Raw genomic sequence first — 15,065 nt, 5'->3', positions numbered from 1 at the left:
AAACAAATACAGTAAAGTTGCAGGATACAAAATTAATATACAAAAATCAGCAGCATTTTTGTATGTCAACAGTTAATCTGAAAAACGTATAAAAAAGTATTCCTATTTAACATAGCCACACATAAAATTAAATACTTAGGAATTAACTTCACCAAAGAAATGAAAGATATCTGTAATGAAAATTAGAAAACACTGATGAAAGAAATTGAAGAGGACACCAAAAAATTGAAAATATATATAATATATATATATATATATATATATATATTTTTTTTTTTTTTTTTTTTTTTTTTTTTTTTTGAGACGGAGTCTCGCTTTTTGTCGCCCAGGCTGGAGTGCAGTGGCCAGATCTCAGCTCACTGCAAGCTCCGCCTCCCGGGTTGACGCCATTCTCCTGCCTCAGCCTCCCGAGTAGCTGGGACTACAGGCGCCCGCCACCTCGCCCGGCTAGTTTTTTGTAGTTTTTTAGTAGAGGCGGGGTTTCACCGTGTTAGCCAGGATGGTCTCGATCTCCTGACCTCGTGATCCGCCCGTCTCGGCCTCCCAGAGTGCTGGGATTACAGGCTTGAGCCACCGCGCCCGGCCGAAAAATATTTTATGTTCATGGATTGGAAGAATTAGTATTAATAAAATTTCCATACTACCAAAAGCAATCTACAAGTTCAGTGCAATCCCTATCAAAATACCAAAGACGTTCTTCACATAAATAGCAAAAACAATCCTAAAATGTATATGGAACCAAAAAAGACCCAGAATAGCCAAAGCTATCCTAAGCACAAAGAATGAAACTGGAGGAATCACATTACCTGATTTCAAATTATACTGCAAACCTATAGTAATCAAAACAACATGGTACTGGAATAAAAACAGACACATAGATAAATGAAACAGAATAGAGAACCCAGAAACAAATCCACACACCTACAGCAAACCCATTTTCAACACAGGTGCCAAAAGTATACACTGGGAAAAAGACAGTCTCTTCAATAAATGGTGCTGGGAAAACTGTATATTCATATGCAGAAGAATGAAAATAGACCCCTATCTCTTGCCATATACAAAAATCAAATCAAAATGAATTAAGACCACCTCAAACCATTACACTACTACAAGAAAACATTCAGGGAAATCTCTAGGATGTTGATCTGGGCAAAAATTTCTTGAGTAGTACCTTAGAAGCATAGGCAACCAAAACAACAATGGACAGAAGGGATCACATCAAGTTAAAAAGCTTCTGCACAGCAAAGTATACAATTAACAAAGTGAAGAGACAACTCAGATTGTAAGAAAATATTTGCAAACTACTCATCTGACAAAGGATTAAGAATCAGAATATATAAAGAGGTCAAACAACTGAATAGGAAAAAATCTGATAATCCAATCAAAAATGGGCAAAGATTTGAATAGATAATATGGCCTGGCTGTGTTCTCAGCCAAATCTCAACTTGAATTGTATCTCCCAGAATGCTCACCTGTTGTGGGAGAGACCCAGGGGGAAGTAATTGAATCATGGGGGACAGTCTTTCCTACGCTGTTCTTGTGATAGTGAGTAAGTCTTACGAGATCTGATGGGTTTATCAGAGGTTTCCACTTTTGCTTCTTCCTCATTTTTCTCTTACCATCACCATGTATGAAGTGCCTTCCACCTCCCACCGTGATTCTGAGGCCTCCCCAGCCATGTGAGACTGTAAATCCAATTAAATCTCTTTTTGTTCCCAGTTTTGGGCATGTCTTTATCAGCAGTGTGAAAATGGACTAATACAATAGACATTTCTCAAAATAAGTCATGGAAATTGTAAACAAGCATATGAAAAGGTGCTGAACATCACTGATCATCAGAGAAATGCAAATCAAAACTACAATGACGCATCATTTCACCCCAGGTAAAATAGCTTATATCCAAAAGACAGGCAATAGCAAATGCTGGAGAGGATGTGGAGAAAAGGGAACACATGTACACTGTTGTTGGGAAGATAAATTAGTACAACCACTATGGAGAACAGTTGAAGAGTCCTCAAAAAACTAAAAATAGACCTACCACATGATTCAGCAATTCTACTACTGGGTGTATGCCCAAAAGAAAGGAAATCAGTATATCAGAGAGATATCTGCACTCCTATGTTTGTTTCAGATCTGTCTACAATAGCTAAGATTTGGAAGCAACCTAAGTGTCTATAAACTGATAAATGAATAGAGAAAATGTGGTACATATATACAGTGAATGATTATTCAGCCATAAAAAAGAATGAGATCCAGTCATTTGCTACAACTTGGATGGAAATGGAGATCATTATGTTAAGTGAAATAACCCAGGCACAGAAAGATAAACCTTGCATGTTCTCACTTATTTGTGTGATCCAAAAATCAAAACAATTGAACTCATGAACATAGAGGGTAAAATGATGGTACTAGAGACTGGGAAGGGTAGTGGGAGTTTGGTGGGGGGGAGATGGGGATGATTAATGGGTACAAAGTAATAGAATGAATAAGACCTACTATTTGATAGCACAACACGGCAACTACAGCCAATAATAACTTAATTGTACATTTTGAAATAACTTAAAGAATGTAATTGGACTGTTTGTAACTCAAAGAATAAATGCTTGAAGAAATGTCTATCCCATTTTCCATGATGTGGTTATTTCACATTGCATGTCTGTATCAAAGCATCTCAGGTACATCATAAATATATGCATCTATTATGTAGTCACAAAAATTAAATATAAGCAAAATTTTTAAAGAAACAAACAAAAACTAACTGCTGCTTTGCTTTGCACCATGAACTCTATTAGAATGTTTTCTCAACTCACTTACAGATGTTCATAGGTTCCTCCTAATAGTATACATGAGATTTTGTCCTTTTCTGTAGAAAAAAAAAACATGTAACTCCGAAAGAAACTTTCAAACAATTAGCTTCGCCTACATCTAGCTCTGTCACAGCTGTTTACTTTTTAAGCTTTTAATCACCAACATAAAGTTTAAGCTCATACAGTTACTTTTATATTTTTCTGGATTTCTAAATGACTTACAAGTTGATATCGGGATTTTTAAGTCCTCAATTTGTTCTCCTAACAACATAAATTTGATCAGGAAGCTAAAATCTTAAACTAAAGGCGGATTAAGTCAAGTACCTGCAGAGGGGCTTCAGGATGCTTCTCTCTCTGCACTGGAGCAGCGGGAACTTCCTGAGGGGGCTTTGATGTCTTCCTTTTGGCTTTTTCCATTTGGATATTGGTGAAATAGTTGACAGCAGCAAACTCGATAAGGGCCGAAAATACAAAAGCAAAGCAGACAGCTATGAACCAATCCATGGCAGTAGCATAGGACACTTTGGGCAAAGAATGTCGTGCACTGATGCTTAGTGTGGTCATGGTGAGGACAGTTGTTATTCCTTCAAAGCAAAAGAGCAGAGAGACAAAACACCTTACCATAATTCATATAAAAAAAAAACCACTGCCACCAACAACAGAGACCTAGAAAATCAGGTGGGATAAGGTTAACAAAACTTACAATAACTCAAACAAAACCATCTTTGATGGAGAATAGGAATCTTAGTGGTTCAATAAAATTAGCACAGGCTTTGGAGTGAGAGAAAGATATGGTTCTAATCCTAGTTTTTCTAATAATTGCTTAATAAGTCTTGCATTGAATTTGGAAAATTCTTTGGTCATTATTTGACACTTACTGATTGGGTTTTCTATAAAGGTTAAAAGCGTGTAAGGCACCTAGCACACAGTGGGATGATACTGGAAACTATGCCAACACACCCACCTGACTCAACAGACACACACCTATCAGGAAGAGTAACTCATTGAAGCACTCTCAGCTAGGAATGGGAAGTGAGGAACACTGTCCTCCTAAATTGGAACATCAGAACTTCTGGAGTCAAGCATGGACCACTGCTATTGAGAACCACTACCGGAAAAGGCATAAATTATACATAGGTCTTTCTTATCTTTAAACTTTATGTATTGAATTAAAATACTAAATTTACTAGTGTGCAGAAGCCTCATTTATATAAAACAATAAAGTTATATTACTGGAAGAATAGATTTCCAGAGCAATTTGGCATTATAAATATTGGACCTATACTACCCATCAGTTCACAGCTGGCTGGAAAATATTTGCAAAAAGAACAGAAGTACTTCTCCTCCATCAATAGCCTTCTGAAGCACCACATCCAGGAATGCTTTTTCCTTAGCTTGGAAAAAATGCCAGTTTCCACTCTTAGTAGAAAAATTCTCCTTGCCACTGATACTATAGAGTAACACGTTATTTAAGAATGCTAATATGTGGGCACTTGTCCATTTCTGCATGTATATATGTCTATCTAACCCATATTATACAGTTAAGTCTGGAAATTTTTGCGAGGATTTACTACATCCATTTAAGCTGATTCTATATAATGACTAGGATAGCTCCTGAAGTTGACACACAACATGTTTGGGGATGGGGATGATGATAATAATAGAACAATGATGTTGAAGGCATTTAAACTGCGTATTCCAATACCAATCCCCAGCTGAAAGGCAAATAACGCATGTTCAACCAAAGAGATAATGAGTCCAATGCAATATTAAAGGAATATAACATTTTGACTTGGGGAAAATAATAGGTCTCCTCAATTCAGAATTTTGTTGTATTCTGCCTACTACTGTTCCTTAACTGATACATGTGTGTAACCCTCATTTCCACAGCTTTATTAACCATAGTCTTCTTGAGGGCAGACAAGTCTAAGATTGCTTCCGGTTTATGATATTTCACATGGTGCTAGGCACAAGATAAATCCATGGAAATAAAAACTCATTTTTCCACTTCCTCACCAATCCATTTTCTCTGAAATCCAGTCTCTTCTAAACCTTCAATGCTTAGAACATGAAAAATTGGAGCAACTGTGCACCACATGAGCTACACATCATTTATAAAGATCTGAGAAACCACACAGAGAAAGAAACTTGAGAATTTGGTTGTATTCCCTTTTAAAAACATTTTGTGACGTTGTTAGCATTCTTATTAGTCTAAAATAAATTATAAAATGAGTTTATTCAAATATATAAATATCTACATATCTATGCAAATGCTATATTGTGAATTTATTGGATTTTATTTCAGAAAGAGACCTTGGAACATTTAGGCCTTCATTTTGAATCTCAGAAAAGTGGCACCATTCCCATGTTGGCTGTGAGATATATGAATAAACAATAAAATAACTGAAAAATTTTAGCTACGTTTGACGATAGATGAAAATGTTTTTCTTGTTCATAACAATTTAAACTTAACGGGGTATTAAGAATTCAAAAAAGTTCTATAACTTTCTCAGATATGTAAGCAATATTTTCCTCTAATGTCATAGAAACAATGCTAAAAGCAGTTAGAATAAAATATGAACAGTACAGTATAAATAATAATACTACTCAGTACTCAGAAAATTCTACAGAGACCATACTGTGATAACCAAAAAGGATATTCAAATTAAAATATAAGCAACTTAAGATTCCCTATGTCACTTTGAACTATTTTTTTTTTTTTTTTGTAATAGGACTATTTTTCTTGGTGATCAGAAGTAGTGGTCTTTGTCTTCTCCTCTTATCATGTGACTGTCCTTACCAATATCAAGCAAACAGAATACTAATGCAGTTATTGACCCATAAATTCAATAATTACTTTCCAATTGTTTAGGAGGATAGATCACCAAGTTCATGAGTTAAATGATGATGTGGACACCAACACACACACACACACACATACACACACACACACACACACACACACACATGCTGGATAGGTGGCTACCTTCCATTTATCTTGCATTATTTTCAATCAATTTGATTTTAAAGTTTGTAGAATAGCCCTCCAGATACTATGGTTCCTACTTTATGACACTGGTAAAACTGGGAAAGTAGCTGGCACAAACATTCAGCTAAGTATTTAAATGTTGTCACCTCTTTCGACATTAAAATTTATCTCTCCTGGTGTTAAAATTTAAAGAAAGAACTGCTGTGACAAGGGTATGCTTATTATACTTGGTCTGAAGTGGAACATTTGATTAAATGAAAACCAGTGGAATAACAAACAAAAACCAACTCTTCAGAATAAGAATCCATGTTTCCTCTGCATCCAAGAAGACAATTCATCTGTCGTGTATGGCTTAGCCAGCATCTACCCTGAACACATTTAAAAGCCACATTTTAAAAAATATATCCAATTATTGATGCCATTCCCTGCATTAAGCATGCTGAATATGCACCATATTGGCTGGCCTAGAAGCTGAGTGAGGATGTGTAAGAGTAGGCAAAGACTGTACACAAGAGTGAATTTTTGGCTGGCCACTCCTAGAAAATGAAATAGCAATGATTAAGATATGCCAGCTGGCATTTACTTGTGTTTAATGTTTTACTATACTGGAATAATTAGAAAACTTAGAGGCATACAGCTTTGGAGATAGAAGGCCTTTGGAGAGATTTTTAGCACACTCTGCTCCTTTCATTACACTGACTTTTTTTTTTTTGGTTTTGTTTTTGCACAGTCTCTAATGATGTCTTTGACCCAACAAATTATCTTCTTATGAGTAGAAAGGGAAATAAGAGTTAGGGAAGAAAAAAATTTGCCCAGAACTAATATTTACCTAAATCTCATATGCAAATAGATTTCTAGTTTCCTCCTAAATACTTAAAATTTAACTTTCCTAAGAAAGTACCTTCATAGACCCTCAATGATAGTCTAATAATTATCAATCTGACACATCTTAGGTCTTTGAACACTTAATTACCGACATAATTTCTCTGCTCAACTGAAAACAATATCTTGGCACATGGGCACAAAAGATGGGTAAATTTCCAATGAAAAAATAAAAAACAAAAACAGCCACAAAGTATCTTTAGCACACATCCATATAATCTCACTCAGCAGCTCTGGAATTCTCCACAAGCCCCCACATTCCCACACCTCCTGTGAAGACAGAATGACTGAGTTGTCAAAGTTAGATAGAAATTGTTTTGGGTCCACCAATTACAATTTGACTTTAGAGAAGTTTCTTAATATGTTTGAGTCATTTTCCTTATCTATAGAAAATAATGACTACCTTGCTGAGTAATTATTAAGGTTAACATTATTTGGCAAATCTGTTTATCATTGGTACTACTAGTATCCTTACTTCTTACTACTTAGTTTTCTTAAAATGTCTTATTTGGATAGGAAATGTTGGGTGAGTACAGCTGTAATCAATACTAGTCTTTACCGCACCACTGGGAATTTCTATTATTTGCAGACAAGTGAGAAGAACAGTAGCTGTCAGGTTGTAATCAATCAAGAAATAAATAAAAGGTTATCAAGTCATCACAATAATAATAATATATGGCAGGTAGTCACATTAATATATCAAGTAATGATTCTCAAATGAAGTAGATAGCAGCATGGAATGCCATACTAATAAATAACACTTAAATCATATTTTCTATGCATGTGGCATTATTTCAAGTGCTTTTCTGAATCAACTCATTTAATCCTTACAGCAGTCCTACGAGGCACATGCAATCATTCATCCTGTTCTAACACATGAGGAAGCAGGCAAAGGTAACTTACTGAAGCTCCACAGCTAATAAGTGATAGTCCCTGGGTAAGAAAGTAGGCTTTTTGCCTCCACATTCTGCACTTATGGCACCATCACCCCTTGATTACAGGCACCTATGATAGATCATTAATTGCTGTTCTATATGCTCTTCAGGATCATTTTTCTTAAAAAAACAATATGTATACAAGAGTTTTTTTATTTGTAAGATATAGTAGAAACTTCTGCGTTTTCTTTTTAATTTTTAATGAGGGTAGCTCCTGAAATATTTATATTTTTTTTTACAAGAAAAAGTTAAGAGACTTTGGATGCTCAGCTTCAGTAGATACTTCTTGCCTAGTCAGAGTGCTTCAAAAGATGATGTGTGAAGACACAAAATTAGCTTGAGTGTTAAATGAGATAATGAACATCAAGAACTTAGCAGAGCATCCAATAGCACACACTAGAAAGTTATGCTTTCTTTAAAACACTTAAAAGTCAAGGAAACTAAATCAGAACAAAATCTATCTTCCTTAGATTGGAGAAGTATTGGAGTAAGTAATTAATATGAACAAAGTGGTCCAGATACCCTATATTGAGTACTATACATAATTTTTTTAATCCTCACTAGTCTATGAAGGTGAGATATATTGTCACAATCTTATGAATGGAGAAAATAAGTGGCAGATTTGGGTTTAAACCTAGACTTGCTGACACCCACAGCTTAGATTTGTTGTTTTCTCTCTTCTGTTTTCAAATCTACATTTAAGAGCTAAATTTTATTCAATACTTTGAATTGTGCAGTTATTCTTTAATTGAACCCTCATAACTCTTTAAGGTACCATTATACCTCCTTACTGCCTTCCTAAGATCACACCCTCCCTCCACCATTGCCCCCCGATATGAGTTTCTCCAGTATAATTCCAATACTTTTTTTTTCTATTTTTGTAATGCATCCTCATACTCCAACACGTTCTTAGAGAAACCTAAGATTAAAGGGAGGATAGCTATCTATAGAGTATTTCAGATCCATTGAAGACACTAAGACACCCTAATCAACAGTTCTCAAAAAGGATGGGGAGGTAGGATGAAAAGTTCCCATTCTATTTAGTTCATTTGCACCAGTATCTCTTCAGCTATTGTGTGATAAGGGATATTATACCATGGCTGTGATCCTACTAGGTAGAAAAGCAAAGAGGAATTGGCACTCTTGTGAGGACTACACCACCATTCCAGAGCAATTCTGATCATTTTTCTTCTTATTCTACTACTGAATGCTTTTGTTACTCACAATGAACAGAGAAATAATAGAGAAAGACATTAAAATAAACATAATTATAACAAATTCCACTATTTAAAAGCATGACTGATATGTAGAATACATTGTTATAAAAATTGTAAACTCATATGCTCTGAACTTTATATGGTTCAGAATACTATACAGTATATATGAAGCCACAATAAAAACAAAAAGTAAAAACAATGTTTAGAAAAAAAGAAGTATGTAAGTAGATGAGCTTATAAACTAAGCACATAATACCTCCCAATTCAATGCATTTAAACCATTTGCATTTTGTTCCTCTTCATTAAAGGCTAAATTATTCTAAGGCTTTCATATTCATTCAGCCATGACTTTTATTTGTTTTATTTTAAGCTGCCAATGCATTTCATTTTAACACACAGATATAATTTTAATTCAATTACACAGCATTCTACTAGGAGCCCAAGAATATCACTGAAAGTGAGATTATGTCCAGATTCACATTTGGTCTACACCTGTCTGGTTCTCAACAAGCGAAATCTGATGCATGGCCCCAGAGGAAAGGAAGGATGCCTGACTCTCCCCAGGCTTTATTACTTTGTACTGGCTACATAAAAATGAAAGCCTATGTGATTCCTTATTCAGGATAGCCTGATGTATTAGGGTTTAAGATTTTCTTAGAAATATCCCATGAATCACGAATAAAATGTAATGTGAACAAAAACACCCAAGAAATGAATTGCAATTACCAAATACAGTCCTAGCGGGAACTGATTCTTTATTTATCCAGAATGAAACTTGAGAAAGAATCACTGTCATAATGCATGGAATATAGGTCTGAATCATAAAATAACCCATCTTCCGTCTGAGGTGGAAGTAAACCGTCATAACAATATATTCACCTGCCAAGAAAACAGGAGGAAAATGTGTTATTGGTTCTGCAGGCAGTTAGTCAATGACTTCATAAACATATTTCAGACTAACAAACAGTATTCTAAGGAAAGAAATTCTCTTTTGTGCATAGCTTCACAAACATCAATAAGTATGTAGTTTCCTAACGAGGGAGAAAATGATATTGAACATTATTATACAGAAAAACACTTTGTTCCATGTAATGATTAAGCAATTTAACAAATTGGGCTAAAACTTTTTAAAATTTTCTGTAGTGCTTTCTATTTTGATGGTCTAATATTGCTAAGGCAATTAGCTTTCATTTTCAGCATTTTTTAGAAACAACATTTAAACCTAACTTCTATGGAAAACCACCAGAAAAAAAAATAGGAATGCACACAGTCACACATACACAGACACTGACACATACACACACATTTATGAAAATATAAAGTTTAATTTTAGAAAGGAATAAATGTACATATTTTATTTATACATAAATATATATAAGTTTCATTCATATATAGATTTCATACAATCACAAGCTTAGAGAGAGGCTACCTTAGTTTTAGGAAAGAGGTGAATTTCTAAATGTTCTTTATATGAAGAAAAATATAGATGTGTATAACAGACAGGTATATATGACACCCCTGAGTTCAAGCATGTTTTACTGGCATTTAGACAAAAACCTGATTTCTGGTAGCTGTTGATAAGTATTTTTACTATTACATCTGAAAATAATATGTCAAAAAAGTTACCTAGGAAGTAGTGGCCTTATTCACAAACCGTGAGGCCAGCATTCAGAAACCTCACATCCTGCCAGTTGTGTTCCAAATCCCACTTGCAGACTGGAAAATAAATGCACTTCCAAAAATATATTTTCTTGGACAGATGAGAGGCAAAGTGCCCTCTTAGAAAGCTACTGTATTGTTTCATGACTGATGTGAAGAAGGTTTCCTCAAAATGATAACAGTCATGACAGGTGTCATAAAGATAAAAGTAATGGAAATTTACTGTGACTTATACAAAGCAGTTTTAATAGAAGAGACAGTGGGCTAAATTCCTTTTTTAAAACAAAGGCTTATGTATTAATTTTATTTATACAAATAAATTTCCATTTTATCTTATTTATGTTTAATTTTTAACCAATTTTTGAGGTATGATTGACATACAAAAAGCTGTACATATTAATGTATACAACTTAATGAGTTTGGAGATAAGTATACACTCATTAATCTATCACCACAATCTATGCCACAAACATATACATCACCCCCAAAAGTTCCCTCCTTCTTATTTATTACCTTATCTGACAAGAACATTTGAGATCTATTCCTTCAGCAAATTTTTAAGTAGACAATACAGTACTGTTCACTATATGCACTCTGCTATACAGTAGATATCTAGGATTTATTCACCTTATATAACAGAAATACTATGGCCTTTGACTAATGTCTCCCTGTTTCCTCCTCCCGGAGGCCCCTGATTACCACCATTCCTCTCACTGTCTCTGAGTTTGACTATTTTAGCTTCATCATCCCTTCACAACAGTGCTTTATCCATTTTTTCTTAAAACAGAAGCAAAAACTTCATTATCTCACATCTTTACTCCAGATCTTAAAACTACTCGTTTTCTACTAATGCAATCTTAGCATTTTATCTCTCAGTCAACACCTTTTTAAGAACACAAACTGAGAAGTCATAACACTTAGATTTGAAATTTGGTTTTGCCAGTTATTAGCTATATGACTTAGGCAAATACATTGTACTTAAACCTTTCTCATGTATAAAATAAATGTTATGATAGTATCCATGGGATGGTTATGAGAAAAAATACATGGAAAGAATTTAGAAGGGTGCCTGTCAGATGGTAATTGCTGAATAAAGTTAACTATTGCTATGGTCTACATGTTTGTGGTCCTCAAAATTCAAATGTTGAAACATAATAGCCAATGTAATGATAAGAGGTTGGCTTTGGGGTGATTAAACCATGATGGTGGAGTCTTTATGAACAGAATTAGTGCCTTTATAAAAGAGGCCCCAGTGTGAGCACCCACTCCCTACACCTTGGGGGTCCCCATGGAGAGGACTTATTCATAGAAGGTACTATTCTGTGAACAAATAAATAGGTCCTCATTGAACACTGAATCTGATAGCACCTCATCTTAGACTTGTCAGCCTCCTGAACTGTGAGAAGTAAATTTCTATTGTTTATGAGCCATCCTGTTTGTGTTGTTTTGTTACGATGGCCCAAACAAACTAAGATAACTATCATCAAAAATATTTTTTTCTGGTGACATGTATATGTAAGGAACAGTCTTAGAACAAGCAATAATCAGCTAATTTTTCCACTAAAAATGATTAAAAACTAAATTCTGTAATTCTTTCTATTCACATTCCAAAAGAAAAGAGAGACCAAGAATCATCAATAATAAACATCCCCCCGACTCATGAAATAACTTTAATGTACACCCATAATATACTTTGTAATTAAGCTTGAGATTTTTGTTTACTTTCAGAAAACGAGAGAAGGTGACACCATAAAATTGGGCAAGATAAAATAAAATTTTTGGAAAGCTCCACAAAAATCATCAAAAACCAAAACCAAAAACAAAGCAAAGACAAAAAACAAGATCAGACTTCCTACCACATAATTTTGTGAAAATAATTTTAACATATTTGATTACTGGCTTTCATTTCTAAATGAGAAAACCAACTCACTTTTAGCATCTTACTAAATCAGAATTTATTTTAAACTAAAGTAAGATTATAAATATAAAGAAATTATGAGCTGTAACTCATACATCAACTCTATTTCTGAAAAATGTTTGTTGTTCTCCTGAAAAAAATAAATAACTATTTCAACGAAAAAGTCAGGAAAAAACTCTATTGCTAACACCAAGTAGCATATCGGCTTTAATTATTACACATCTCACCCGTAATCGATTTGATGGTTTCACTTGATACGGTTTGCCCAATCAAATCATATTGAACTAAGCTGGAAGACTCCTTCGGAACTTCAACTGATTTCTCAGGACCTTTTGTCCAGGTGTAGATCATCTCACTCTTTGGATAGGCATCTAAAAGAGAGCACAGAATGTGCTTAGAGTCAATGCTCCTTTTTCATCCACATCAGTGGTCAACACTTAAAAACAGTACTTGTTCAAGAAAGATGGAATAAAGGAAAACAATGTTCACTATAATTTAGTCAAACATGTTTAAGACTTAGAAAACTAGAGATTAAGTAAATACCCTTGCAACTCAACAGCATTTATTTTTTATGCCAAATAATTGGAGGAGGAGATATTAAAACTGAGGGATCTAAAATGCAACATATGCACTAATACACTTGGATGTGTGTCCACGCTAGTAGGATAAACAGTTCAAAAGCAGATATATTAAACTACCAAAACTGTACTGTCAAGCTCTTACTTCTTTCACTTCTAACTCACTTCCAGTGCTTGACCAATACCATCCTAACATAGTTCTGCTATTTAGAAACGTACCATATGCTGCCTGTAATAATACAATAACAAAACCAAACAAATTCTACTGTTAGGAGAGTTCCCCTGGGGTCACCTCTTCCAAACTCTGCCTCTGGGCAATATGCACTGTGTTTGGGGACCATTGCACAGTGACAACTGGCTATGTTTTTTATAAAGCTGTCCAGAGAATACAATTACACAACCAATTCCACTACCTTTAATTTCTTACAATCAGGACATTTCCCCTTCCATCTTCAACAAATCTCTCCCAGTGGCAATTTAAGCCCATTTCTATTATTTGGCACTCTGTTCAAATGGAGACCAGCTGCTTGCTTACCAGTCTACCCATAACGGACAGCTTGGCTCACACACAAGAAAGTTCAAAAGAACCAAAATGGATTGTGGGCCAACCTCCCTCCAAACCATGGTAAAATGGCTATAGCATAGTAGCTCCTCAATGGAATCATTTCATTCTATGAAAGAAGTTGACACTTACGAGCACCTTACAAAATAATGAGGCTTGTGTTGTCATTTTAACATCATTCAGTTATATTATCTGTCAGCCTTTATCTCCAGAAATATATTCACGCTTCAGTAAACTGTTACAGCCTCTGTATACTATGTTCTTGTCTATGATATTGCAAATTAAGTATCCTTCCCTTGGCTACTCTTACATTGCTAGAATGACCTTTTTCTTTCCTGGTTTTTCTAATTCCTCTGAATTGTAAGCATGGGGGTTTAAATAGTGTTATTTTTCTCTCTTTCCAGAGTAATTAAAAATCCTTACCTGCTGAATACGGTGTGCCTCTCTTTTTAATTCCTAATCCAAAAATATCCGCTTTCAATGTGCAATTTCTTTATTTTATACCAACTCTGATTGAACACTAACTATGTTCAAGTCCTTCTGAAGAGAGCTTTTTCTGAGAACTAGAGGTTGGGATGCGGGGAGTGAGAAGGACTTCCTCTATGTGAGAACTAATTTGGGTAAAATTTGAATGATTACGGTACAAATGGATTTTAATTCTGGCCCCAATGAGATCACACTGTCTATGTATTTTTCTGCCTTTGTCTTCTCTCATTAAATTATTGGTAAGAGAACATATTACTTCCCCTGGCTTCAAGTTAGCCCACTGAATATTGTGATTACTAGGGGTTATAAAAAGAATAGTGACTGTCGATTCTCATTAAGTTAAGCAATGAGCGATGATAACAGCAGGCAACAGTTTCACAATCAGTGCAGCTAAGAATCTGAAGCAATAGTAAAAGCCAGCATCTATTTTTGGTAGATTCTGATTGAATTGAAAATGTGAGGCAGACCTTAGAAAAGGCAATCACATTTTGCTGCCATCTCAGAGAAGGGACCTTAAGGAAAGGAATCTCATATTATTTTCTATCCACTCATCTCATCCTGTTGTCTTCATTTCTACAAAATTTCCCAAACATATCTATTTCACAGTTTCTCCCCTGTACCATCCTAGTCTAAGCCACTGCCATATTTGCTTGTACTAAAACAACAGCCTCCATTTCTCTGCTGCTTCCACTCCAGTCTCTCTACCACCCATTCTAAAAAGTAGAATTGGAACTGTAAAATGTCAAAGAAAGCTACATTGTTTCATCAAACCTTTGAAAGGCTTCCCATAGCTTTTAGATAGAATGCAAACTCCTTAATGTGGTATATAAGGCATTATATTATCTCAGACCACACCCCTACCATGCTTTTGCTATGCTTCAGTCACTGTTATATTAGCAGTGCTTGCTTCTGTCATTTCAACCTATACGATGTCAGGAAGCTCTGAACCTTTTCAGAACTTCCTCCAAGTTGGCTATGAAGGACTCTGCTTACAATAGAATATCTGTCTATCTATCTATCTATCTATCTATC

The 15,065-nt window shown here is 34.9% G+C and overlaps 1 protein-coding gene across 3 annotated transcripts in view; it reads right to left on the bottom strand.

Annotated features, from left to right (window-relative positions):
- The window catches only part of GABRA4 (gamma-aminobutyric acid type A receptor alpha4 subunit), a 70,111-nt gene that overhangs the window by 36,874 nt on the left and 18,172 nt on the right, over positions 1-15,065 (bottom strand). For 2 of the 3 annotated variants that reach the window (XM_010385867.1, XM_010385868.1), the window contains exons 6-8: positions 12,635-12,778; positions 9,557-9,709; positions 3,132-3,391 (exon numbers count right to left, since the gene is read on the bottom strand). In XM_010385867.1, coding sequence (XP_010384169.1) covers positions 3,132-3,391; positions 9,557-9,709; positions 12,635-12,778 — 557 coding nt within the window. The remainder of the gene's footprint in view (positions 1-3,131; positions 3,392-9,556; positions 9,710-12,634; positions 12,779-15,065) is intronic. The other variant, XM_010385869.1, reaches the window with a different exon arrangement.

Source organism: Rhinopithecus roxellana, chromosome 2 (assembly GCF_007565055.1).
Source record: "Rhinopithecus roxellana isolate Shanxi Qingling chromosome 2, ASM756505v1, whole genome shotgun sequence".
NCBI classification, from domain to species: domain Eukaryota; kingdom Metazoa; phylum Chordata; class Mammalia; order Primates; family Cercopithecidae; genus Rhinopithecus; species Rhinopithecus roxellana.
Note: the sequence above shows the minus strand (reverse complement) of the source record. Positions and strands in the feature narration are given on the sequence as shown.